The sequence below is a fragment of the Gobius niger genome (assembly GCF_951799975.1).
Source record: "Gobius niger genome assembly, contig: SCAFFOLD_31, whole genome shotgun sequence".
In the NCBI taxonomy this organism is placed as follows: domain Eukaryota; kingdom Metazoa; phylum Chordata; class Actinopteri; order Gobiiformes; family Gobiidae; genus Gobius; species Gobius niger.
Window position 1 is genome coordinate 47,513 of NW_027639303.1, and position 27,642 is coordinate 75,154.

The window sequence follows — 27,642 nt, forward strand, 5'->3', positions numbered from 1 at the left end:
TGAACCCGCAGCCCCCGTGAACCCGCAGCCCCCGTGAACCCGCTGAACCCGCGCTAAAGTAGGTCAGCTCCGCGGCCGTTACCGTTACCATTAGCATTAGCATTAGCGTTAGCATTAGCGTTAGCATTAGCTCCGGTAGCCCCGATCAGCCGGAGGTCGGTCCCCGGGGGCTGTAGCGGCTGTGTCCGGGCAGAGAGCGCTCTTACCTGGGCTGAGCGGGTTTCAGAGCGGGGCTCGGGCTGGTCCTGGGTCTCGGGTTCTATTCCTGGGTCCTGGTTTAAGTCTAGCTCTTTGCAGAAAGAGACGGAAGTGGAGCCACAACAAAACACAGGACTGTTTTTCATCCAGAGCCGGGTCACCAGCAGGAGGCGCTGTGTGCACGTGAGGCAGGGCTTTATTATGTAGTTTTATTAGATAAAGATAAAAAAGAAACATGTTTGTGCGGACGACACAAACATACAACATAACAAACAATAACAAACAACACAAACATACAACATCACAAACAATAACAAACAATAACAAACAACAAACAATAACAAACAACACAAACATACAACATAACAAACAATAACAAACAACACAAACATACAACATCACAAACAATAACAAACAATAACAAACAACAAACAATAACAAACAACACAAACATACAACATCACAAACAATGAAAACCAATAACACATGTAAGCTCTTAACCCCCACCCGAACCGAGCACATCGTCTCCAGTTTGGCTTTACCCAAATCTAAAAGATGCATATGGGTGAATGTGTGTGTGGTCAAACGAAGGGAGAATACTGAGCGGCTACAACAGTATAACATGTGAACTCTCTGCTATGGCATAAACTGGTAATCCTGCAACTAAACGACTCGGCAATAAACACCATCTATAAACAAACTAATGAGGCAGAAAATACCAGAGGAAGAAACAGATCCATATATAGTTTTAGTTTCATCACTAAATCACAGAGCAAAACTGAAAAACAGGAAACACACACAGTTTAGCTTAAAAACACAGACCTAACGAAATAAAACTGCTCCTACATGAGTAAAATAAAGACACATTTATTCATAAACACATGGAAAAACAAAGGTCCTCGTGCTCTCCCGGTGCTACCGCATGAAGACACTAGGGGGAGCACCACCTGGCCTGGCTCTGTCAGAGCAGAAGAAGAGGCGGCGCTACAGCTCCTGGCTAGGCTAACGGTTAGCATGTCGGAACATTTGAAAACAGAAGACGTTTTATTCCGATTATCGGCTCGAGCTGATGTTTGGCTCCGGTTATGAAACATCAAACACGGATTATGTTTGAAATGATTCATTCATCGATCCTCAGCCACAATGCTAGCTGTAGCTAACCGGAGCTAACCGGAGCTAACCGGAGCTAACGGGAGCTAACCGGAGCTAACTGTGGCTAACGTGTCATAACAGAAATCACAGACACATGGCGGAGGTGAAGCTGGAGCGGGACTCACTCAGGTCAGTGTTTGTTATTGTGATGTTATGTTTGTGCTTCAGCTCAGTCACGATGACGATCCTCCAGAGTCAGGACTGACCCTGAAGTTTAGTTTAACCTCTTAACCCCCGCCTGAACCGAGCACATTTTCTCACGTGATGTAGGTCCGATGTTTTCTTTTCTTCTGTGCTGTTACAGGTTAGGGTGAGATACTCAAGTTAGACAGTGATTTATTCCCAACATGGATATGATGACTTGATCGCTCTGTTCACCATCAGTTCAAACCCGATAAGATCCACTGCACAAAGGGCGGACCGGGAACTGGTTCACTCAGGGCACAGCAAACTGCAGGACAACACACCGACACACACTCGGAATAGATACAGGCGATCGTGACAAAGACAAAACAACAAAAACAAGAACACTGAGTCAGTCCGCTCTTACATGCAGCTGTTTTACCCTAAAAACAAAACAGAACTAAACTTAGATAAGACAGCGGTTCCCAAACACACATTACAATGGCTCAAACTATTTTAATGGTAAATCTTGAAAGGCGTCACCCGTTACACTGTGTATTGATGCAGAATACAATGGCAAAAACACAGTTGGACAGTGTGGCTTATCAAAACAGACTCGGTCAAACAGAACAATCACAATATAATGAAGCTGAAGTTACTCGGGGACATTGACCTTCATGAGAGGCAGATACAGAATGAAGCCTCATTTGTGAAGGTTTTGAATAGTTATTCAGCTACGAAGCGAAGTTTATATATCGCTTGTTCGTGTTTTTTATTGTCAGAGGATCTAGCGCCACCTTGGCATGACTTCAGAATCATGTAAGCTGTAGATAGACAGCAGCGAACACGCATGACCTCACAGACATGGTAAGACCTGCACCAGTCTCTAACTGTAGAGCCTAAATATGTATAAAATATATATCATATGTGAGCTGTTTTCCTATAACACAAACACGGACATGGTTTAGTCCTGCAGCAAACACAGAATCCACTACATGAAAGTGTGAATGTGTTTCTCTGCAGATCGGAGCCGCCGCAGATCAAAGACGAGCCGCCGTCCCCGGGCGTCAAACTGGAGCCGGAGGAGGAGCTTCCTTTCCACGTGGTCACGGTGAAAACTGAGGACGAGGAGGACAAGAGTGAGCTTCAGCAGAACCTGGACAGAGACCAGGACAGAGACCGGCTCACACAGACCCAGGACAGAGACCGGCTCACACAGACCCAGGACAGAGACCAGGACAGAGACCGGCTCACACAGACCCAGGACAGAGACCGGCTCACACAGACCCAGGACAGAGACCAGGACAGAGACCGGCTCACACAGACCCAGGACAGAGACCGGCTCACACAGACCCAGGACCGGCTCACACAGACCCAGGACAGAGACCGGCTCACACAGACCCAGGACCTGCTCACACAGACCCAGGACAGAGACCCGCTCACACAGACCCAGGACAGAGGCTCCGACAGCGACAGCTCCGACACCGACCGCTCAGACGACTACAGCCAACACCCGGCTCCGGCCAAACGCAGCTTCGCCATGATCAGCCCCGAGGCCAAACCTTTCGGCTGCTCCGACTGCGACCGGAGCTACAGGCGAAAGTCGGACTTACTGAGACACGTGTCGAACGTGCACAGACGCGAGACGCCGCACAAATGCTCCGCCTGCGGGAAAAGCTTTCAGGGAAACGCCATCCTGACGCGGCACCTGCGCTACGCTCATCACGTCTGCGCCGTCTGTGAGAAACAGTTCCCAAACAAGGCGGATCTGAACGAGCATCTGCGGACACACGGGGGCGCTGTGGACCCGGCTCCAGAAACAGGAAACAAGAAGCCATACAGCTGCTCGGAGTGCGGGAAGAGGTTCCGCTGGACGTCCTCCTTACAGAGACACATCCTGATGCACACGGGACAGAAGCCGTTCAGGTGTCCGGTCTGTAACAAAGGCTGCACACTGAAGGGAAACCTGGCCCAACACCTGAGGCTCGTCCATCACGTCACGGACGAAGGAGAAGAGGAGAAAGCCGAGTCCACGCCTCGGACCAGGCCGCACGTTTGTCCCATTTGTGACAAGCGTTTCGGAGACAAGACCAAACTCCGCGCTCACGTGAAGACGCACGAGGACGACGACAGCCTGGACCAGGCGGCGCTGATCACAGAGGTGCTCAGGCCCTTCAGCTGCTCCGCCTGTGACAAGAGGTTCAGGTGTGAGGGGGACTTACAGAGACACACTGCGGTCCACAGCAGGGAGCGGCCTCACAAGTGTCCGGTCTGCGGCAAAAGCTTCAAACTCAAAGGAAACATCGCCATCCACATGAAGAGCCACAGCGGAGAGAGGCCCTTCAGGTGCTCCTTCTGCGACAAAGGCTTTCGGACCAAAAACCACCTGGAGGTTCATCACAGGATCCACACGGGGGAGAAGCCCTTCTGCTGCTCCGTGTGTGACAAGTCTTTCACTGAGAAGAAGAGTCTGAAGCTACACACGAGGATCCACACGGGAGAGAAACCCTTCAGGTGCTCCGTCTGCGACAAAGGCTTCGCTCTGAAACGAGGCCTCGCCATCCACATGATGAACCACACGGGGCAGAAACCCTTCAGGTGCTCCGTCTGTGAGAAAGACTTCTCCGTCAAACACAGTCTGAAGCTGCACTCGATGATCCACACGGGAGAGAAACCCTTCAGCTGCTCCGTGTGCGAGAAAGACTTCGCCGACAAGCGTCACCTGGACCGACACATGACGAGTCACACGGGCGAGAAGCGCTTCAGCTGCTCCGTCTGCGAGAAAGAGTTCAAGACCAGCTCCGACGTGTCGCGGCACCTGAAGCACGTGCACCCGGCCTGCCCCGTGTGTGAGGCCCGCTTCAGGAAGAAACACGAACTCAAGACTCACCTGGAGGCTCACGGAGGCTTCAGGAAGAAACACGAACTCAAGACTCACCTGGAGGCGCACGGAGACTTCAGGAAGAAACACGAACTCAAGGCTCACCTGGAGGCGCACGGAGACTTCAGGAAGTGACACGAACTCAAGACTCACCTGGAGGCTCACGGAGACTTCAGGAAGAAACACGAACTCAAGGCTCACCTGGAGGCGCACGGAGACTTCAGGAAGTGACACGAACTCAAGACTCACCTGGAGGCTCACGGAGACTTCAGGAAGAAACACGAACTCAAGGCTCACCTGGAGGCGCACGGAGACTTCAGCAAGTGACACGAACTCAAGACTCACCTGGAGGCTCACGGAGACTTCAGGAAGAAACACGAACTCAAGACTCACCTGGAGGCTCACGGAGACTTCAGGAAGTGACACGAACTCAAGACTCACCTGGAGGCTCACGGAGACTTCAGGAAGTGACACGAACTCAAGACTCACCTGGAGGCTCACGGAGACTTCAGGAAGAAACACGAACTCAAGACTCACCTGGAGGCGCACGGAGACTTCAGGAAGAAACACGAACTCAAGACTCACCTGGAGGCGCACGGAGACTTCAGGAAGAAACACGAACTCAAGACTCACCTGGAGGCGCACGGAGACTTCAGGAAGAAACACGAACTCAAGACTCACCTGGAGGCTCACGGAGACTTCAGGAAGTGACACGAACTCAAGGTTCACCTGGAGGCTCACGGAGACTTCAGGAAGAAACACGAACTCAAGGCTCACCTGGAGGCTCACGGAGACTTCAGGAAGAAACACGAACTCAAGGCTCACCTGGAGGCTCACGGAGGCTTCAGGAAGAAACACGAACTCAAGACTCACCTGGAGGCGCACGGAGACTTCAGAGAGTGACACGAACTCAAGACTCACCTGGAGGCGCACGGAGACTTCAGGAAGAAACACGAACTCAAGACTCACCTGGAGGCGCACGGAGACTTCAGAGAGTGACACGAACTCAAGACTCACCTGGAGGCGCACGGAGACTTCAGGAAGAAACACGAACTCAAGGCTCACCTGGAGGCTCACGGAGACTTCAGGAAGAAACACGAACTCAAGACTCACCTGGAGGCTCACGGAGACTTCAGGAAGAAACACGAACTCAAGGCTCACCTGGAGGCTCACGGAGACTTCAGGAAGTGACACGAACTCAAGACTCACCTGGAGGCTCACGGAGACTTCAGGAAGAAACACGAACTCAAGACTCACCTGGAGGCTCACGGAGGCTTCAGGAAGAAACACGAACTCAAGACTCACCTGGAGGCTCACGCAGACTTCAGGAAGAGACACGAACTCAAGGCTCACCTGGAGGCTCACGGAGACTTCAGGAAGAAACACGAACTCAAGACTCACCTGGAGGCTCACGGAGACTTCAGGAAGAAACACGAACTCAAGGCTCACCTGGAGGCTCACGGAGACTTCAGGAAGAAACACGAACTCAAGGCTCACCTGGAGGCGCACGGAGACTTCAGGAAGAAACACGAACTCAAGACTCACCTGGAGGCTCACGGAGACTTCAGGAAGAAACACGAACTCAAGACTCACCTGGAGGCTCACGGAGACTTCAGGAAGAAACACGAACTCAAGACTCACCTGGAGGCTCACGGAGACTTCAGGAAGAAACACGAACTCAAGACTCACCTGGAGGCTCACGGAGACTTCAGGAAGAAACACGAACTCAAGACTCACCTGGAGGCGCACGGAGACTTCAGGAAGTGACACGAACTCAAGACTCACCTGGAGGCTCACGGAGACTTCAGGAAGTGACACGAACTCAAGGCTCACCTGGAGGCTCACGGAGACTTCAGGAAGAAACACGAACTCAAGACTCACCTGGAGGATCACGGAGACTTCAGGAAGAAACACGAACTCAAGACTCACCTGGAGGCTCACGGAGGCTTCAGGAAGAAACACGAACTCAAGACTCACCTGGAGGCTCACGGAGACTTCAGGAAGAAACACGAACTCACGGCTCACCTGGAGGCACACGGAGACTTCAGGAAGAAACACGAACTCAAGGCTCACCTGGAGGCTCACGGAGACTTCAGGAAGTGACACGAACTCAAGACTCACCTGGAGGCTCACGGAGACTTCAGGAAGAAACACGAACTCAAGACTCACCTGGAGGCTCACGGAGACTTCAGGAAGAAACACGAACTCAAGACTCACCTGGAGGCTCACGGAGACTTCAGGAAGAAACACGAACTCAAGGCTCACCTGGAGGCTCACGGAGACTTCAGGAAGTGACACGAACTCAAGACTCACCTGGAGGCTCACGGAGACTTCAGGAAGTGACACGAACTCAAGACTCACCTGGAGGCTCACGGAGACTTCAGGAAGTGACACGAACTCAAGACTCACCTGGAGGCTCACGGAGACTTCAGGAAGAAACACGAACTCAAGACTCACCTGGAGGCTCACGGAGACTTCAGGAAGAAACACGAACTCAAGACTCACCTGGAGGCTCACGGAGACTTCAGGAAGAAACACGAACTCAAGGCTCACCTGGAGGCTCACGGAGACTTCAGGAAGAAACACGAACTCAAGGCTCACCTGGAGGCTCACGGAGACTTCAGGAAGAAACACGAACTCAAGACTCACCTGGAGGCTCACGGAGACTTCAGGAAGTGACACGAACTCAAGACTCACCTGGAGGCTCACGGAGACTTCAGGAAGAAACACGAACTCAAGACTCACCTGGAGGCGCACGGAGACTTCAGGAAGAAACACGAACTCAAGACTCACCTGGAGGCTCACGGAGACTTCAGGAAGAAACACGAACTCAAGGCTCACCTGGAGGCTCACGGAGACTTCAGGAAGAAACACGAACTCAAGACTCACCTGGAGGCTCACGGAGACTTCAGGAAGTGACACGAACTCAAGGCTCACCTGGAGGCTCACGGAGACTTCAGGAAGTGACACGAACTCAAGACTCACCTGGAGGCTCACGGAGACTTCAGGAAGAAACACGAACTCAAGACTCACCTGGAGGCTCACGGAGACTTCAGGAAGTGACACGAACTCAAGGCTCACCTGGAGGCGCACGGAGACTTCAGGAAGAAACACGAACTCAAGACTCACCTGGAGGCGCACGGAGACTTCAGGAAGAAACACGAACTCAAGGCTCACCTGGAGGCTCACGGAGACTTCAGGAAGAAACACGAACTCAAGACTCACCTGGAGGCTCACGGAGACTTCAGGAAGACACACGAACTCAAGACTCACCTGGAGGCTCACGGAGACTTCAGGAAGAAACACGAACTCAAGGCTCACCTGGAGGCTCACGGAGACTTCAGGAAGAAACACGAACTCAAGGCTCACCTGGAGGCTCACGGAGACTTCAGGAAGTGACACGAACTCAAGACTCACCTGGAGGCTCACGGAGACTTCAGGAAGAAACACGAACTCAAGACTCACCTGGAGGCTCACGGAGACTTCAGGAAGAAACACGAACTCAAGGCTCACCTGGAGGCTCACGGAGACTTCAGGAAGAAACACGAACTCAAGACTCACCTGGAGGCTCACGGAGACTTCAGGAAGAAACACGAACTCAAGACTCACCTGGAGGCTCACGGAGACTTCAGGAAGTGACACGAACTCAAGACTCACCTGGAGGCTCACGGAGACTTCAGGAAGAAACACGAACTCAAGACTCACCTGGAGGCTCACGGAGACTTCAGGAAGTGACACGAACTCAAGACTCACCTGGAGGCTCACGGAGACTTCAGGAAGAGACACGAACTCAAGACTCACCTGGAGGCTCACGGAGACTTCAGGAAGTGACACGAACTCAAGACTCACCTGGAGGCTCACGGAGACTTCAGGAAGAAACACGAACTCAAGACTCACCTGGAGGCTCACGGAGACTTCAGGAAGAAACACGAACTCAAGACTCACCTGGAGGCTCACGGAGACTTCAGGAAGTGACACGAACTCAAGACTCACCTGGAGGCGCACGGAGACTTCAGGAAGAAACACGAACTCAAGACTCACCTGGAGGCTCACGGAGACTTCAGGAAGAAACACGAACTCAAGACTCACCTGGAGGCGCACGGAGACTTCAGGAAGAAACACGAACTCAAGACTCACCTGGAGGCTCACGGAGACTTCAGGAAGAAACACGAACTCAAGACTCACCTGGAGGCTCACGGAGACTTCAGGAAGAAACACGAACTCAAGACTCACCTGGAGGCTCACGGGGACTTCAGGAAGAAACACGAACTCAAGACTCACCTGGAGGCTCACGGAGACTTCAGGAAGTGACACGAACTCAAGACTCACCTGGAGGCTCACGGAGACTTCAGGAAGAAACACGAACTCAAGGCTCACCTGGAGGCTCACGGAGACTTCAGGAAGAAACACGAACTCAAGGCTCACCTGGAGGCTCACGGAGACTTCAGGAAGAAACACGAACTCAAGACTCACCTGGAGGCTCACGGAGACTTCAGGAAGTGACACAAACTCAAGGCTCACCTGGAGGCTCACGGAGACTTCAGGAAGAAACACGAACTCAAGACTCACCTGGAGGCTCACGGAGACTTCAGGAAGAAACACGAACTCAAGACTCACCTGGAGGCTCACGGAGACTTCAGCAAGTGACACGAACTCAAGACTCACCTGGAGGCTCACGGAGACTTCAGGAAGTGACACGAACTCAAGACTCACCTGGAGGCTCACGGAGACTTCAGGAAGAAACACGAACTCAAGACTCACCTGGAGGCTCACGGAGACTTCAGGAAGTGACACGAACTCAAGACTCACCTGGAGGCTCACGGAGACTTCAGGAAGAGACACGAACTCAAGACTCACCTGGAGGCTCACGGAGACTTCAGGAAGTGACACGAACTCAAGACTCACCTGGAGGCTCACGGAGACTTCAGGAAGAAACACGAACTCAAGACTCACCTGGAGGCTCACGGAGACTTCAGGAAGAAACACGAACTCAAGACTCACCTGGAGGCTCACGGAGACTTCAGGAAGTGACACGAACTCAAGACTCACCTGGAGGCGCACGGAGACTTCAGGAAGAAACACGAACTCAAGACTCACCTGGAGGCTCACGGAGACTTCAGGAAGAAACACGAACTCAAGACTCACCTGGAGGCGCACGGAGACTTCAGGAAGAAACACGAACTCAAGACTCACCTGGAGGCTCACGGAGACTTCAGGAAGAAACACGAACTCAAGACTCACCTGGAGGCTCACGGAGACTTCAGGAAGAAACACGAACTCAAGACTCACCTGGAGGCTCACGGGGACTTCAGGAAGAAACACGAACTCAAGACTCACCTGGAGGCTCACGGAGACTTCAGGAAGTGACACGAACTCAAGACTCACCTGGAGGCTCACGGAGACTTCAGGAAGAAACACGAACTCAAGGCTCACCTGGAGGCTCACGGAGACTTCAGGAAGAAACACGAACTCAAGGCTCACCTGGAGGCTCACGGAGACTTCAGGAAGAAACACGAACTCAAGACTCACCTGGAGGCTCACGGAGACTTCAGGAAGTGACACAAACTCAAGGCTCACCTGGAGGCTCACGGAGACTTCAGGAAGAAACACGAACTCAAGACTCACCTGGAGGCTCACGGAGACTTCAGGAAGAAACACGAACTCAAGACTCACCTGGAGGCTCACGGAGACTTCAGCAAGTGACACGAACTCAAGACTCACCTGGAGGCTCACGGAGACTTCAGGAAGTGACACGAACTCAAGACTCACCTGGAGGCTCACGGAGACTTCAGGAAGAAACACGAACTCAAGACTCACCTGGAGGCTCACGGAGACTTCAGGAAGAAACACGAACTCAAGGCTCACCTGGAGGCGCACGGAGACTTCAGGAAGAAACACGAACTCAAGGCTCACGGAGACTTCAGGAAGAAACACGAACTCAAGACTCACCTGGAGGCTCACGGAGACTTCAGGAAGAAACACGAACTCAAGACTCACCTGGAGGCTCACGGAGACTTCAGGAAGTGACACGAACTCAAGACTCACCTGGAGGCTCACGGAGACTTCAGGAAGAAACACGAACTCAAGACTCACCTGGAGGCGCACGGAGACTTCAGGAAGTGACACGAACTCAAGACTCACCTGGAGGCTCACGGAGACTTCAGGAAGAAACACGAACTCAAGACTCACCTGGAGGCTAACGGAGACTTCAGGAAGAAACACGAACTCAAGGCTCACCTGGAGGCTCACGGAGACTTCAGGAAGAGACACGAACTCAAGACTCACCTGGAGGCTCACGGAGACTTCAGGAAGAAACACGAACTCAAGACTCACCTGGAGGCTCACGGAGACTTCAGGAAGAGACACGAACTCAAGACTCACCTGGAGGCTCACGGAGACTTCAGGAAGAGACACGAACTCAAGACTCACCTGGAGGCTCACGGAGACTTCAGGAAGAAACACGAACTCAAGGCTCACCTGGAGGCTCACGGAGACTTCAGGAAGTGACACGAACTCAAGACTCACCTGGAGGCTCACGGAGACTTCAGGAAGTGACACGAACTCAAGGCTCACCTGGAGGCTCACGGAGACTTCAGGAAGAAACACGAACTCAAGGCTCACCTGGAGGCTCACGGAGACTTCAGGAAGTGACACGAACTCAAGACTCACCTGGAGGCTCACGGAGACTTCAGGAAGTGACACGAACTCAAGACTCACCTGGAGGCGCACGGAGACTTCAGGAAGTGACACGAACTCAAGGCTCACCTGGAGGCGCACGGAGACTTCAGGAAGAAACACGAACTCAAGACTCACCTGGAGGCGCACGGAGACTTCAGGAAGAAACACGAACTCAAGACTCACCTGGAGGCTCACGCAGACTTCAGGAAGTGACACGAACTCAAGACTCACCTGGAGGCTCACGGAGACTTCAGGAAGAAACACGAACTCAAGACTCACCTGGAGGCTCACGGAGACTTCAGGAAGTGACACGAACTCAAGACTCACCTGGAGGCTCACGGAGACTTCAGGAAGTGACACGAACTCAAGGCTCACCTGGAGGCTCACGGAGACTTCAGGAAGTGACACGAACTCAAGGCTCACCTGGAGGCTCACGGAGACTTCAGGAAGAAACACGAACTCAAGACTCACGGAGACTTCAGGAAGAAACACGAACTCAAGACTCACCTGGAGGCTCACGGAGACTTCAGGAAGTGACACGAACTCAAGGCTCACAGAGACTTCAGGAAGTGACACGAACTCAAGACTCACCTGGAGGCGCACGGAGACTTCAGGAAGAAACACGAACTCAAGACTCACCTGGAGGCTCACGGAGACTTCAGGAAGTGACACGAACTCAAGACTCACCTGGAGGCTCACGGAGACTTCAGGAAGAAACACGAACTCAAGGCTCACCTGGAGGCTCACGGAGACTTCAGGAAGAAACACGAACTCAAGACTCACCTGGAGGCTCACGGAGACTTCAGGAAGAAACACGAACTCAAGACTCACCTGGAGGCTCACGGAGACTTCAGGAAGAAACACGAACTCAAGACTCACCTGGAGGCTCACGGAGACTTCAGGAAGTGACACGAACTCAAGACTCACCTGGAGGCTCACGGAGACTTCAGGAAGAAACACGAACTCAAGACTCACCTGGAGGCGCACGGAGACTTCAGGAAGTGACACGAACTCAAGGCTCACCTGGAGGCTCACGGAGACTTCAGGAAGAAACACGAACTCAAGGCTCACCTGGAGGCGCACGGAGACTTCAGGAAGAAACACGAACTCAAGACTCACCTGGAGGCTCACGGAGACTTCAGGAAGTGACACGAACTCAAGACTCACCTGGAGGCTCACGGAGACTTCAGGAAGAAACACGAACTCAAGACTCACCTGGAGGCTCACGGAGACTTCAGGAAGAAACACGAACTCAAGGCTCACCTGGAGGCGCACGGAGACTTCAGGAAGAAACACGAACTCAAGACTCACCTGGAGGCACACGGAGACTTCAGGAAGAAACACGAACTCAAGGCTCACCTGGAGGCACACGGAGACTTCAGGAAGAAACACGAACTCAAGACTCACCTGGAGGCACACGGAGACTTCAGGAAGAAACACGAACTCAAGGCTCACCTGGAGGCACACGGAGACTTCAGGAAGAAACACGAACTCAAGACTCACCTGGAGGCACACGGAGACTTCAGGAAGAAACACGAACTCAAGGCTCACCTGGAGGCTCACGGAGACTTCAGGAAGTGACACGAACTCAAGACTCACCTGGAGGCTCACGGAGACTTCAGGAAGAAACACGAACTCAAGACTCACCTGGAGGCTCACGGAGACTTCAGGAAGAAACACGAACTCAAGACTCACCTGGAGGCTCACGGAGACTTCAGGAAGTGACACGAACTCAAGACTCACCTGGAGGCGCACGGAGACTTCAGGAAGTGACACGAACTCAAGACTCACCTGGAGGCTCACGGAGACTTCAGGAAGAAACACGAACTCAAGACTCACCTGGAGGCTCACGGAGACTTCAGGAAGAAACACGAACTCAAGGCTCACCTGGAGGCTCACGGAGACTTCAGGAAGAAACACGAACTCAAGACTCACCTGGAGGCGCACGGAGACTTCAGGAAGAAACACGAACTCAAGACTCACCTGGAGGCTCACGGAGACTTCAGGAAGTGACACGAACTCAAGGCTCACCTGGAGGCTCACGGAGACTTCAGGAAGTGACACGAACTCAAGGCTCACCTGGAGGCTCACGGAGACTTCAGGAAGAAACACGAACTCAAGACTCACAGAGACTTCAGGAAGTGACACGAACTCAAGACTCACAGAGACTTCAGGAAGAAACACGAACTCAAGACTCACAGAGACTTCAGGAAGAAACACGAACTCAAGACTCACCTGGAGGCTCACGGAGACTTCAGGAAGAAACACGAACTCAAGACTCAGAGACTTCAGGAAGAAACACGAACTCAAGACTCACCTGGAGGCTCACGGAGACTTCAGGAAGTGACACGAACTCAAGACTCACCTGGAGGCTCACGGAGACTTCAGGAAGAAACACGAACTCAAGACTCACCTGGAGGCTCACGGAGACTTCAGGAAGAAACACGAAGTCAAGGCTCACCTGGAGGCGCACGGAGACTTCAGGAAGAAACACGAACTCAAGACTCACCTGGAGGCTCACGGAGACTTCAGGAAGTGACACGAACTCAAGACTCAGAGACTTCAGGAAGAAACACGAACTCAAGACTCACAGAGACTTTAGGAAGAAACACGAACTCAAGACTCACAGAGACTTTAGGAAGAAACACGAACTCAAGACTCACCTGGAGGCTCACGGAGACTTCAGGAAGTGACACGAACTCAAGACTCAGAGACTTCAGGAAGAAACACGAACTCAAGACTCACAGAGACTTTAGGAAGAAACACGAACTCAAGACTCACAGAGACTTCAGGAAGAAACACGAACTCAAGACTCAGAGACTTCAGGAAGAAACACGAACTCAAGACTCACAGAGACTTTAGGAAGAAACACGAACTCAAGACTCACAGAGACTTTAGGAAGAAACACGAACTCAAGACTCACAGAGACTTCAGGAAGAAACACGAACTCAAGACTCACAGAGACTTTAGGAAGAAACACGAACTCAAGACTCAGAGACTTCAGGGAGAAACACGAACTCAAGACTCAGAGAGACTTCAGGAAGAAACACGAACTCAAGACTCACAGACTTCAGGAAGAAACACGAACTCAAGACTCAGAGACTTCAGGGAGAAACACGAACTCAAGACTCACAGAGACTTCAGGAAGAAACACGAACTCAAGACTCACAGACTTCAGGAAGAAACACGAACTCAAGACTCAGAGACTTCAGGAAGAAACACGAACTCAAGACTCAGAGACTTCAGGAAGAAACACGAACTCAAGACTCACAGAGACTTCAGGAAGAAACACGAACTCAAGACTCAGAGACTTCAGGAAGAAACACGAACTCAAGACTCAGAGAGACTTCAGGAAGAAACACGAACTCAAGACTCAGAGACTTCAGGAAGAAACACGAACTCAAGACTCAGAGAGACTTCAGGAAGAAACACGAACTCAAGACTCAGAGACTTCAGGAAGAAACACGAACTCAAGACTCAGAGACTTCAGGAAGAAACACGAACTCAAGACTCACAGAGACTTCAGGAAGAAACACGAACTCAAGACTCACAGAGACTTTAGGAAGAAACACGAACTCAAGACTCACAGAGACTTTAGGAAGAAACACGAACTCAAGACTCACCTGGAGGCTCACGGAGACTTCAGGAAGAAACACGAACTCAAGACTCAGAGACTTCAGGAAGAAACACGAACTCAAGACTCAGAGACTTCAGGAAGAAACACGAACTCAAGACTCAGAGACTTCAGGAAGAAACACGAACTCAAGACTCAGAGACTTCAGGAAGAAACACGAACTCAAGACTCAGAGAGACTTCAGGAAGAAACACGAACTCAAGACTCACAGAGACTTCAGGAAGAAACACGAACTCAAGACTCAGAGACTTCAGGAAGAAACACGAACTCAAGACTCAGAGACTTCAGGAAGAAACACGAACTCAAGACTCAGAGACTTCAGGAAGAAACACGAACTCAAGACTCAGAGACTTCAGGAAGAAACACGAACTCAAGACTCAGAGACTTCAGGAAGAAACACGAACTCAAGACTCAGAGAGACTTCAGGAAGAAACACGAACTCAAGACTCACCTGGAGGCTCAGAGACTTCACACTCCTCAGTGAACTAAAGAGGGACAGAGTCATTCAGGAGTTCAGTCTGATCCTGGACCATTCAGCTGTACAGATGTGATTATTATGAGGTTTCAGAAAGGACAAAGGTACAGACATACATCATCAGGTTATATCTTACATATACTGTATATATATAATATATAATATATATATAATATATATTATATATATATATTATATATATATTATATATTATTAAACGTCTCCTTCCATCAGGATGAGCTCCGTGAGAAGCTTTAATGTTATAGTTTTTTGTTTTCACTTGTTTAAACACTTTCATTTGCTGTAGTTCATGTTGAGCGCGATAGCGCCGCCTGTAGGATTTACATGGAGAGTCGACATGTTTAACGTAAATTAAAATTCCATTTGGTCGTTCAGACCATCACACTGGGCCATATGTCTCACGGTGTTGCCGTAGCAACGACCAGAACGTCCCATTTTATTCTTTTTCCATCTGTTCCAGAGAAAACCTGGAGAAAACGAGACGAGTGAACTCTTTATCTAGAGCTGAAATATGCTTCAGTTTCAGATATAGAGTCAAACATATTTCAAACATATATTATACAGACCGTATACATCCTTAAAGGGACTATAAGGAGTTTAAAAATGTTAAAATTAAGTATTTTCCTCCCCCTACATGTTCCTCCATGTCCTAATGCGTAGAACAGGGGTCACCAACGTGGTGCCCGCGGGCACCCAGGGGCCCTTTGGGGCATGTCCAGTAGCCCTTGTGACTTTTTCCAAAGTGTAAAACACTTCATTTTCTTGAATCTAATTCTTAAAATTACAGTTATTTCGGTTCTTGTGACTCGGTATGAGTTTAAAATAAAGCTATTTTAATATAGTATGGGGTCAATATCCTATAAGTGAACAGTGTACGTTTAAGTCTTTAGGATTTGTTTTTAACTGGTAGCCCTCGAACAACTTAATGCTCTTAAAGTAGCCCTCAGCTGAAATAAGGTTGGTGACCCCTGGCGTAGAATGAGCTCAGACCTGTTCACCACAACTGCCTCTAAAATCCTGTACGGTCACTCAGAAATGTGTCACTTCGGCCTGAATTGCCGTCATGCACGAGCTTAATATAGAAGGTGCAGTTACACATATGGCCTGAGGGGGCAGTAGTGAGTATAAAATGGCGAACTTGCTTCCAGCCCCTTTAAGGTCTGTATAATGTATATTACTATACTGTGTAATGTATATTATGTTGTATAATGTTTATTTTTATACTGTATAATGTGTGCTCAGTGTATAGTGTATACAGACCATAAGGAAACTCAGTTTCTTTAGGAACCAAACTGATGAAGCAGCTCAGGCGGCGGTGGCTCAGTGGTTAAGGTCGTCCTGTAACTGAAAGTCTGCAGTTTGTTCCGTCTCTGATGAAAACACTTATTATTCACTTCACACTGGGTGATAAGGGACAGACCTTACAGCTGTTCGGACTGACTTTACAGCTGTTCGGACAGACCTTACAGCTGTTTAGAACCCTTGTTTGAACATTTGTCCTTTTCAAACACTTCCTTCAAGCAGGACAAAGATATTTGTGACTTTATGTTGTAAAGTTTGACTGTGTTAAATGTTATGTTTTTAATTAAAATAAGACAGAAATGGCTAAAATGGTCGATGTTTGAAAATAAATCTCAATGAGACTCATTCTTTCTGTTCGGGTTTGTTTTTTTCTACAGGGCGGGTCAGGTCGGGTCACTCGCTCAGGGGAAACCATAGTTACAGATACATAAACAGACCTGCAGTTCACCTGAAACCCACCAGAGGGAGCTCTAACACTGCAGGTGTTTACACAGACATGAGGGTCAGTTTTTAGTCTTAGATCAGAAGTTATGACGTTTAAACGACTGGGAAAAGAAGGGCTGAGATTTGTTTACTTTGGAAAGTGAAGTTTACAGGAAATCTGCCAACACACCTTACAGGCGTTCATGTTCTTCATGACAGAGCAGCAAATATCACATGATCAGGAAACGTCACATGATCAGCAAACGTCACATGATCAGGAAACGTCACATGATCAGGAAACATCACATGATCCATTTCACTTTTTACATAACAAAGTCCAACACAAGCTTTTCAAAAGGTTTATTTTTCCTTCATTTACACAGAAAAAAATCAGTTCATCCTTAATTATTGTAATACACTGATCACCCGAAAGGTCAGAGTGACTGGAGACAGTTTCCTGCAGCTTTAGGCTCTCGATCGTCCAGCAGGTTTATGGAGTCGGTGACCTTTCGTGGCCTCACCTGCGCAGCCGCAGGAGGAAGGCGTGGCGACACTCACGACTCTCCGGAGGATAATACTTGTCGTAAAAGTCCAGGATGTACTCCTCAGCTTTGAAGCCAAACTTCTGATACAGAAGCATCGCCGGGTTCGACGCCGACACGTGAAGAGACACGTCTTTCCCCATGCAGGTCTGTGAAGAACAGCCGAAAGGTTCATGTAAGGAAACATCTCCCACACAAAGAACCACTGAAAGAACAACTGAAAGAGCCACTGAGAGAACCACTGAGAGAACCACTGAGAGAACCACTGAAAGAACCACTGAGAGAACCACTGAGAGAACCACTGAGAGAACCACTGAAAGAACCACCTGAAAGAGCCACTGAGAGAACCACTGAGAGAACCACTGAGAGAACCACTGAGAGAACCACCTTAGAGAACCACTGAGAGAACCTCCTGAAAGAACCACTGAAAGAGCCACTGAGAGAACGCCCGAGGCCGTACCTGGATGAGGTGATAGACCATGAAGGTGCCGATGCCGCAGCGCCTCCACTCCGGGTGCACGAGCAGGAAGGAGATGTAAGCCTGGTTATATTTGACGTCTGGGACCATGATCCCGAAACCCACCACCACCTTCTTATACAGCGCCACCACAGTGAAGTCTGGGTACTGCAGGCTCTCCGACAGGTCCACTCCTGCACAGAGGGTTAGTGAGGGAACACCTGAATGAGCTGCAGTTTTTACATCGTCCCGTTTGACCCCTGACCTCTGGAACTGTGTAAACTCTGACCTGGAACTGTGTAAACACTGACCTGGAACTGTGTAAACACTGACCTGGAACTGTCTAAACTCTGACCTGGAACTGTGTAAACACTGACCTGGAACTGTGTAAACACTGACCTGGAACTGTCTAAACTCTGACCTGGAACTGTGTAAACACTGACCTGGAACTGTGCAAACACTGACCTGGAACTGTGTAAACACTGACCTGGAACTGTCTAAACTCTGACCTGGAACTGTGTAAACTCTGACCTGGAACTGTGTAAACACTGACCTGGAACTGTCTAAACACTGACCTGGAACTGTCTAAACTCTGACCTGGAACTGTGTAAACTCTGACCTGGAACTGTGTAAACACTGACCTGGAACTGTGTAAACTCTGACCTGGAACTGTCTAAACTCTGACCTGGAACTGTGTAAACTCTGACCTGGAACTGTGTAAACACTGACCTGGAACTGTGTAAACTCTGACCTGGAACTGTGTAAACTCTGACCTGGAACTGTCTAAACTCTGACCTGGAACTGTCTAATCACTGACCTGGAACTGTGTAAAGTCTGACCTGGAACTGTCTAAACTCTGACCTGGAACTGTCTAAACTCTGACCTGGAACTGTCTAAACACTGACCTGGAACTGTGTAAACACTGACCTGGAACTGTCTAAACTCTGACCTGGAACTGTCTAAACTCTGACCTGGAACTGTTTAAACTCTGACCTGGAACTGTGTAAACACTGACCTGGAACTGTGTAAACTCTGACCTGGAACTGTGTAAACACTGACCTGGAACTGTGTAAACTCTGACCTGGAACTGTCTAAACTCTGACCTGGAACTGTGTAAACACTGACCTGGAACTGTCTAATCACTGACCTGGAACTGTCTAAACTCTGACCTGGAACTGTGTAAACACTGACCTGGAACTGTCTAATCACTGACCTGGAACTGTCTAAACTCTGACCTGGAACTGTGTAAACTCTGACCTGGAACTGTCTAAACACTGACCTGGAACTGTGTAAACTCTGACCTGGAACTGTCTAAACTCTGACCTGGAACTGTGTAAACACTGACCTGGAACTGTGTAAACTCTGACCTGGAACTGTCTAAACTCTGACCTGGAACTGTGTAAACACTGACCTGGAACTGTCTAAACACTGACCTGGAACTGTCTAAACTCTGACCTGGAACTGTCTAAACACTGACCTGGAACTGTCTAAACACTGACCTGGAACTGTCTAAACTCTGACCTGGAACTGTGTAAACACTGACCTGGAACTGTGTAAACTCTGACCTGGAACTGTGTAAACTCTGACCTGGAACTGTGTAAACACTGACCTGGAACTGTCTAAACACTGACCTGGAACTGTGTAAACTCTGACCTGGAACTGTCTAAACTCTGACCTGGAACTGTGTAAACTCTGACCTGGAACTGTCTAAACACTGACCTGGAACTGTCTAAACTCTGACCTGGAACTGTGTAAACTCTGACCTGGAACTGTGTAAACACTGACCTGGAACTGTGTAAACTCTGACCTGGAACTGTCTAAACTCTGACCTGGAACTGTCTAAACTCTGACCTGGAACTGTCTAATCACTGACCCGGAACTGTCTAAACTCTGACCTGGAACTGTGTAAACACTGACCTGGAACTGTCTAAACACTGACCTGGAACTGTCTAAACTCTGACCTGGAACTGTCTAAACTCTGACCTGGAACTGTCTAAACTCTGACCTGGAACTGTCTAAACACTGACCTGGAACTGTCTAAACACTGACCTGGAACTGTCTAAACTCTGACCTGGAACTGTCTAAACTCTGACCTGGAACTGTCTAAACTCTGACCTGGAACTGTGTAAACTCTGACCTGGAACTGTCTAAACACTGACCTGGAACTGTGTAAACACTGACCTGGAACTGTCTAATCACTGACCTGGAACTGTCTAAACTCTGACCTGGAACTGTGTAAACTCTGACCTGGAACTGTCTAAACACTGACCTGGAACTGTGTAAACTCTGACCTGGAACTGTCTAAACTCTGACCTGGAACTGTGTAAACACTGACCTGGAACTGTGTAAACTCTGACCTGGAACTGTCTAAACTCTGACCTGGAACTGTGTAAACACTGACCTGGAACTGTCTAAACACTGACCTGGAACTGTCTAAACTCTGACCTGGAACTGTCTAAACACTGACCTGGAACTGTCTAAACACTGACCTGGAACTGTCTAAACTCTGACCTGGAACTGTGTAAACACTGACCTGGAACTGTGTAAACTCTGACCTGGAACTGTGTAAACTCTGACCTGGAACTGTGTAAACACTGACCTGGAACTGTCTAAACACTGACCTGGAACTGTGTAAACTCTGACCTGGAACTGTCTAAACTCTGACCTGGAACTGTGTAAACTCTGACCTGGAACTGTCTAAACACTGACCTGGAACTGTCTAAACTCTGACCTGGAACTGTGTAAACTCTGACCTGGAACTGTGTAAACACTGACCTGGAACTGTGTAAACTCTGACCTGGAACTGTCTAAACTCTGACCTGGAACTGTCTAAACTCTGACCTGGAACTGTCTAAACTCTGACCTGGAACTGTCTAAACACTGACCTGGAACTGTCTAAACTCTGACCTGGAACTGTCTAAACTCTGACCTGGAACTGTCTAAACACTGACCTGGAACTGTGTAAACTCTGACCTGGAACTGTCTAAACTCTGACCTGGAACTGTCTAAACACTGACCTGGAACTGTGTAAACTCTGACCTGGAACTGTCTAAACTCTGACCTGGAACTGTCTAAACTCTGACCTGGAACTGTGTAAACTCTGACCTGGAACTGTCTAAACACTGACCTGGAACTGTCTAAACTCTGACCTGGAACTGTGTAAACACTGACCTGGAACTGTCTAAACTCTGACCTGGAACTGTGTAAACTCTGACCTGGAACTGTGTAAACACTGACCTGGAACTGTGTAAACACTGACCTGGAACTGTCTAAACACTGACCTGGAACTGTCTAAACTCTGACCTGGAACTGTGTAAACACTGACCTGGAACTGTCTAAACACTGACCTGGAACTGTCTAAACTCTGACCTGGAACTGTCTAAACACTGACCTGGAACTGTCTAAACACTGACCTGGAACTGTGTAAACACTGACCTGGAACTGTCTAAACACTGACCTGGAACTGTCTAAACTCTGACCTGGAACTGTCTAAACACTGACCTGGAACTGTCTAAACACTGACCTGGAACTGTGTAAACACTGACCTGGAACTGTCTAAACACTGACCTGGAACTGTCTAAACTCTGACCTGGAACTGTCTAAACACTGACCTGGAACTGTGTAAACACTGACCTGGAACTGTCTAATCACTGACCTGGAACTGTCTAAACTCTGACCTGGAACTGTCTAAACTCTGACCTGGAACTGTGTAAACTCTGACCTGGAACTGTCTAAACTCTGACCTGGAACTGTCTAAACTCTGACCTGGAACTGTGTAAACACTGACCTGGAACTGTGTAAACACTGACCTGGAACTGTGTAAACACTGACCTGGAACTGTCTAAACACTGACCTGGAACTGTCTAAACACTGACCTGGAACTGTCTAAACTCTGACCTGGAACTGTCTAAACTCTGACCTGGAACTGTCTAAACACTGACCTGGAACTGTCTAAACTCTGACCTGGAACTGTGTAAACTCTGACCTGGAACTGTCTAAACACTGACCTGGAACTGTCTAAACTCTGACCTGGAACTGTGTAAACTCTGACCTGGAACTGTGTAAACTCTGACCTGGAACTGTGTAAACTCTGACCTGGAACTGTCTAAACACTGACCTGGAACTGTGTAAACTCTGACCTGGAACTGTCTAATCACTGACCTGGAACTGTCTAAACACTGACCTGGAACTGTGTAAACACTGACCTGGAACTGTCTAAACTCTGACCTGGAACTGTCTAAACTCTGACCTGGAACTGTCTAAACTCTGACCTGGAACTGTGTAAACTCTGACCTGGAACTGTCTAAACACTGACCTGGAACTGTCTAAACACTGACCTGGAACTGTCTAAACACTGACCTGGAACTGTCTAAACTCTGACCTGGAACTGTCTAAACTCTGACCTGGAACTGTCTAAACACTGACCTGGAACTGTGTAAACACTGACCTGGAACTGTGTAAACTCTGACCTGGAACTGTCTAAACACTGACCTGGAACTGTCTAAACACTGACCTGGAACTGTGTAAACACTGACCTGGAACTGTGTAAACTCTGACCTGGAACTGTGTAAACACTGACCTGGAACTGTCAAAACACTGACCTGGAACTGTGTAAACACTGACCTGGAACTGTGTAAACTCTGACCTGGAACTGTCTAAACACTGACCTGGAACTGTCTAAACACTGACCTGGAACTGTCTAAACACTGACCTGGAACTGTGTAAACACTGACCTGGAACTGTCTAAACTCTGACCTGGAACTGTCTAAACACTGACCTGGAACTGTCTAAACACTGACCTGGAACTGTGTAAACACTGACCTGGAACTGTGTAAACACTGACCTGGAACTGTCTAAACACTGACCTGGAACTGTCTAAACTCTGACCTGGAACTGTCTAAACTCTGACCTGGAACTGTGTAAACTCTGACCTGGAACTGTGTAAACTCTGACCTGGAACTGTGTAAACTCTGACCTGGAACTGTGTAAACTCTGACCTGGAACTGTGTAAACTCTGACCTGGAACTGTGTAAACACTGACCTGGAACTGTCTAAACTCTGACCTGGAACTGTCTAAACACTGACCTGGAACTGTCTAAACACTGACCTGGAACTGTGTAAACTCTGACCTGGAACTGTGTAAACTCTGACCTGGAACTGTCTAAACTCTGACCTGGAACTGTCTAAACTCTGACCTGGAACTGTCTAAACTCTGACCTGGAACTGTCTAAACTCTGACCTGGAACTGTCTAAACTCTGACCTGGAACTGTGTAAACTCTGACCTGGAACTGTGTAAACTCTGACCTGGAACTGTCTAAACACTGACCTGGAACTGTGTAAACACTGACCTGGAACTGTCTAAACACTGACCTGGAACTGTGTAAACTCTGACCTGGAACTGTCTAAACACTGACCTGGAACTGTCTAATCACTGACCCGGAACTGTCTAAACACTGACCTGGAACTGTGTAAACTCTGACCTGGAACTGTGTAAACTCTGACCTGGAACTGTGTAAACTCTGACCTGGAACTGTGTAAACTCTGACCTGGAACTGTGTAAACTCTGACCTGGAACTGTGTAAACTCTGACCTGGAACTGTGTAAACTCTGACCTGGAACTGTGTAAACTCTGACCTGGAACTGTGTAAACACTGACCTGGAACTGTCTAAACTCTGACCTGGAACTGTCTAAACACTGACCTGGAACTGTCTAAACACTGACCTGGAACTGTGTAAACTCTGACCTGGAACTGTGTAAACTCTGACCTGGAACTGTCTAAACTCTGACCTGGAACTGTCTAAACTCTGACCTGGAACTGTCTAAACTCTGACCTGGAACTGTCTAAACTCTGACCTGGAACTGTCTAAACTCTGACCTGGAACTGTGTAAACTCTGACCTGGAACTGTGTAAACTCTGACCTGGAACTGTCTAAACACTGACCTGGAACTGTGTAAACACTGACCTGGAACTGTCTAAACACTGACCTGGAACTGTGTAAACTCTGACCTGGAACTGTCTAAACACTGACCTGGAACTGTCTAATCACTGACCCGGAACTGTCTAAACACTGACCTGGAACTGTGTAAACTCTGACCTGGAACTGTGTAAACTCTGACCTGGAACTGTGTAAACTCTGACCTGGAACTGTGTAAACACTGACCTGGAACTGTGTAAACACTGACCTGGAACTGTCTAAACTCTGACCTGGAACTGTGTAAACTCTGACCTGGAACTGTGTAAACACTGACCTGGAACTGTCTAAACACTGACCTGGAACTGTCTAAACACTGACCTGGAACTGTGTAAACACTGACCTGGAACTGTCTAAACTCTGACCTGGAACTGTGTAAACTCTGACCTGGAACTGTGTAAACACTGACCTGGAACTGTGTAAACTCTGACCTGGAACTGTCTAAACTCTGACCTGGAACTGTGTAAACTCTGACCTGGAACTGTGTAAACACTGACCTGGAACTGTGTAAACTCTGACCTGGAACTGTGTAAACTCTGACCTGGAACTGTCTAAACTCTGACCTGGAACTGTCTAATCACTGACCTGGAACTGTGTAAAGTCTGACCTGGAACTGTCTAAACTCTGACCTGGAACTGTCTAAACTCTGACCTGGAACTGTCTAAACACTGACCTGGAACTGTGTAAACACTGACCTGGAACTGTCTAAACTCTGACCTGGAACTGTCTAAACTCTGACCTGGAACTGTCTAAACACTGACCTGGAACTGTCTAAACACTGACCTGGAACTGTCTAAACTCTGACCTGGAACTGTCTAAACTCTGACCTGGAACTGTCTAAACTCTGACCTGGAACTGTGTAAACTCTGACCTGGAACTGTCTAAACACTGACCTGGAACTGTGTAAACACTGACCTGGAACTGTCTAATCACTGACCTGGAACTGTGTAAACTCTGACCTGGAACTGTCTAAACTCTGACCTGGAACTGTGTAAACACTGACCTGGAACTGTGTAAACTCTGACCTGGAACTGTCTAAACTCTGACCTGGAACTGTGTAAACACTGACCTGGAACTGTCTAAACACTGACCTGGAACTGTCTAAACTCTGACCTGGAACTGTCTAAACACTGACCTGGAACTGTCTAAACACTGACCTGGAACTGTCTAAACTCTGACCTGGAACTGTGTAAACACTGACCTGGAACTGTGTAAACTCTGACCTGGAACTGTGTAAACTCTGACCTGGAACTGTGTAAACACTGACCTGGAACTGTCTAAACACTGACCTGGAACTGTGTAAACTCTGACCTGGAACTGTCTAAACTCTGACCTGGAACTGTCTAAACTCTGACCTGGAACTGTGTAAACTCTGACCTGGAACTGTGTAAACACTGACCTGGAACTGTGTAAACTCTGACCTGGAACTGTCTAAACTCTGACCTGGAACTGTCTAAACTCTGACCTGGAACTGTCTAAACTCTGACCTGGAACTGTCTAAACACTGACCTGGAACTGTCTAAACTCTGACCTGGAACTGTCTAAACTCTGACCTGGAACTGTCTAAACACTGACCTGGAACTGTGTAAACTCTGACCTGGAACTGTCTAAACTCTGACCTGGAACTGTCTAAACACTGACCTGGAACTGTGTAAACTCTGACCTGGAACTGTCTAAACTCTGACCTGGAACTGTGTAAACACTGACCTGGAACTGTCTAAACTCTGACCTGGAACTGTGTAAACTCTGACCTGGAACTGTGTAAACACTGACCTGGAACTGTGTAAACACTGACCTGGAACTGTCTAAACACTGACCTGGAACTGTCTAAACTCTGACCTGGAACTGTGTAAACACTGACCTGGAACTGTCTAAACACTGACCTGGAACTGTCTAAACTCTGACCTGGAACTGTCTAAACACTGACCTGGAACTGTCTAAACACTGACCTGGAACTGTGTAAACACTGACCTGGAACTGTCTAAACACTGACCTGGAACTGTCTAAACTCTGACCTGGAACTGTCTAAACACTGACCTGGAACTGTCTAAACACTGACCTGGAACTGTGTAAACACTGACCTGGAACTGTCTAAAACACTGACCTGGAACTGTCTAAACTCTGACCTGGAACTGTCTAAACACTGACCTGGAACTGTGTAAACACTGACCTGGAACTGTCCTAATCACTTGACCTGGAACTGTCTAAACTCTGACCTGGAACTGTCTAAACTCTGACCTGGAACTGTGTAAACTCTGACCTGGAACTGTCTAAACTCTGACCTGGAACTGTCTAAACTCTGACCTGGAACTGTGTAAACACTGACCTGGAACTGTGTAAACACTGACCTGGAACTGTGTAAACACTGACCTGGAACTGTCTAAACACTGACCTGGAACTGTCTAAACACTGACCTGGAACTGTCTAAACTCTGACCTGGAACTGTCTAAACTCTGACCTGGAACTGTCTAAACACTGACCTGGAACTGTCTAAACTCTGACCTGGAACTGTGTAAACTCTGACCTGGAACTGTCTAAACACTGACCTGGAACTGTCTAAACTCTGACCTGGAACTGTGTAAACTCTGACCTGGAACTGTGTAAACTCTGACCTGGAACTGTGTAAACTCTGACCTGGAACTGTCTAAACACTGACCTGGAACTGTGTAAACTCTGACCTGGAACTGTCTAATCACTGACCTGGAACTGTCTAAACACTGACCTGGAACTGTGTAAACACTGACCTGGAACTGTCTAAACTCTGACCTGGAACTGTCTAAACTCTGACCTGGAACTGTCTAAACTCTGACCTGGAACTGTGTAAACTCTGACCTGGAACTGTCTAAACACTGACCTGGAACTGTCTAAACACTGACCTGGAACTGTCTAAACTCTGACCTGGAACTGTCTAAACTCTGACCTGGAACTGTCTAAACACTGACCTGGAACTGTGTAAACACTGACCTGGAACTGTGTAAACTCTGACCTGGAACTGTCTAAACACTGACCTGGAACTGTCTAAACACTGACCTGGAACTGTGTAAACACTGACCTGGAACTGTGTAAACTCTGACCTGGAACTGTGTAAACACTGACCTGGAACTGTCAAAACACTGACCTGGAACTGTGTAAACACTGACCTGGAACTGTGTAAACTCTGACCTGGAACTGTCTAAACACTGACCTGGAACTGTCTAAACACTGACCTGGAACTGTCTAAACACTGACCTGGAACTGTGTAAACACTGACCTGGAACTGTCTAAACTCTGACCTGGAACTGTCTAAACACTGACCTGGAACTGTCTAAACACTGACCTGGAACTGTGTAAACACTGACCTGGAACTGTGTAAACACTGACCTGGAACTGTCTAAACACTGACCTGGAACTGTCTAAACTCTGACCTGGAACTGTCTAAACTCTGACCTGGAACTGTGTAAACTCTGACCTGGAACTGTGTAAACTCTGACCTGGAACTGTGTAAACTCTGACCTGGAACTGTGTAAACTCTGACCTGGAACTGTGTAAACTCTGACCTGGAACTGTGTAAACACTGACCTGGAACTGTCTAAACTCTGACCTGGAACTGTCTAAACACTGACCTGGAACTGTCTAAACACTGACCTGGAACTGTGTAAACTCTGACCTGGAACTGTGCTAAACTCTGACCTGGAACTGTCTAAACTCTGACCTGGAACTGTCTAAACTCTGACCTGGAACTGTCTAAACTCTGACCTGGAACTGTCTAAACTCTGACCTGGAACTGTCTAAACTCTGACCTG

The 27,642-nt window shown here is 48.7% G+C and overlaps 1 protein-coding gene across 1 annotated transcript in view; it reads right to left on the reverse strand.

Annotated features, from left to right (window-relative positions):
- Positions 1-17,286: 17,286 nt before the first annotated feature.
- Positions 17,287-27,642, reverse strand: part of kat14 (lysine acetyltransferase 14) — a 33,260-nt gene continuing 22,904 nt past the window's right edge. The window contains exons 10-11 of the mRNA XM_079583055.1: positions 17,890-18,080; positions 17,287-17,578 (exon numbers count right to left, since the gene is read on the reverse strand). Of these exons, the coding sequence (XP_079439181.1) occupies positions 17,405-17,578; positions 17,890-18,080 (365 nt within the window). The 3' untranslated portion in view covers positions 17,287-17,404. The remainder of the gene's footprint in view (positions 17,579-17,889; positions 18,081-27,642) is intronic.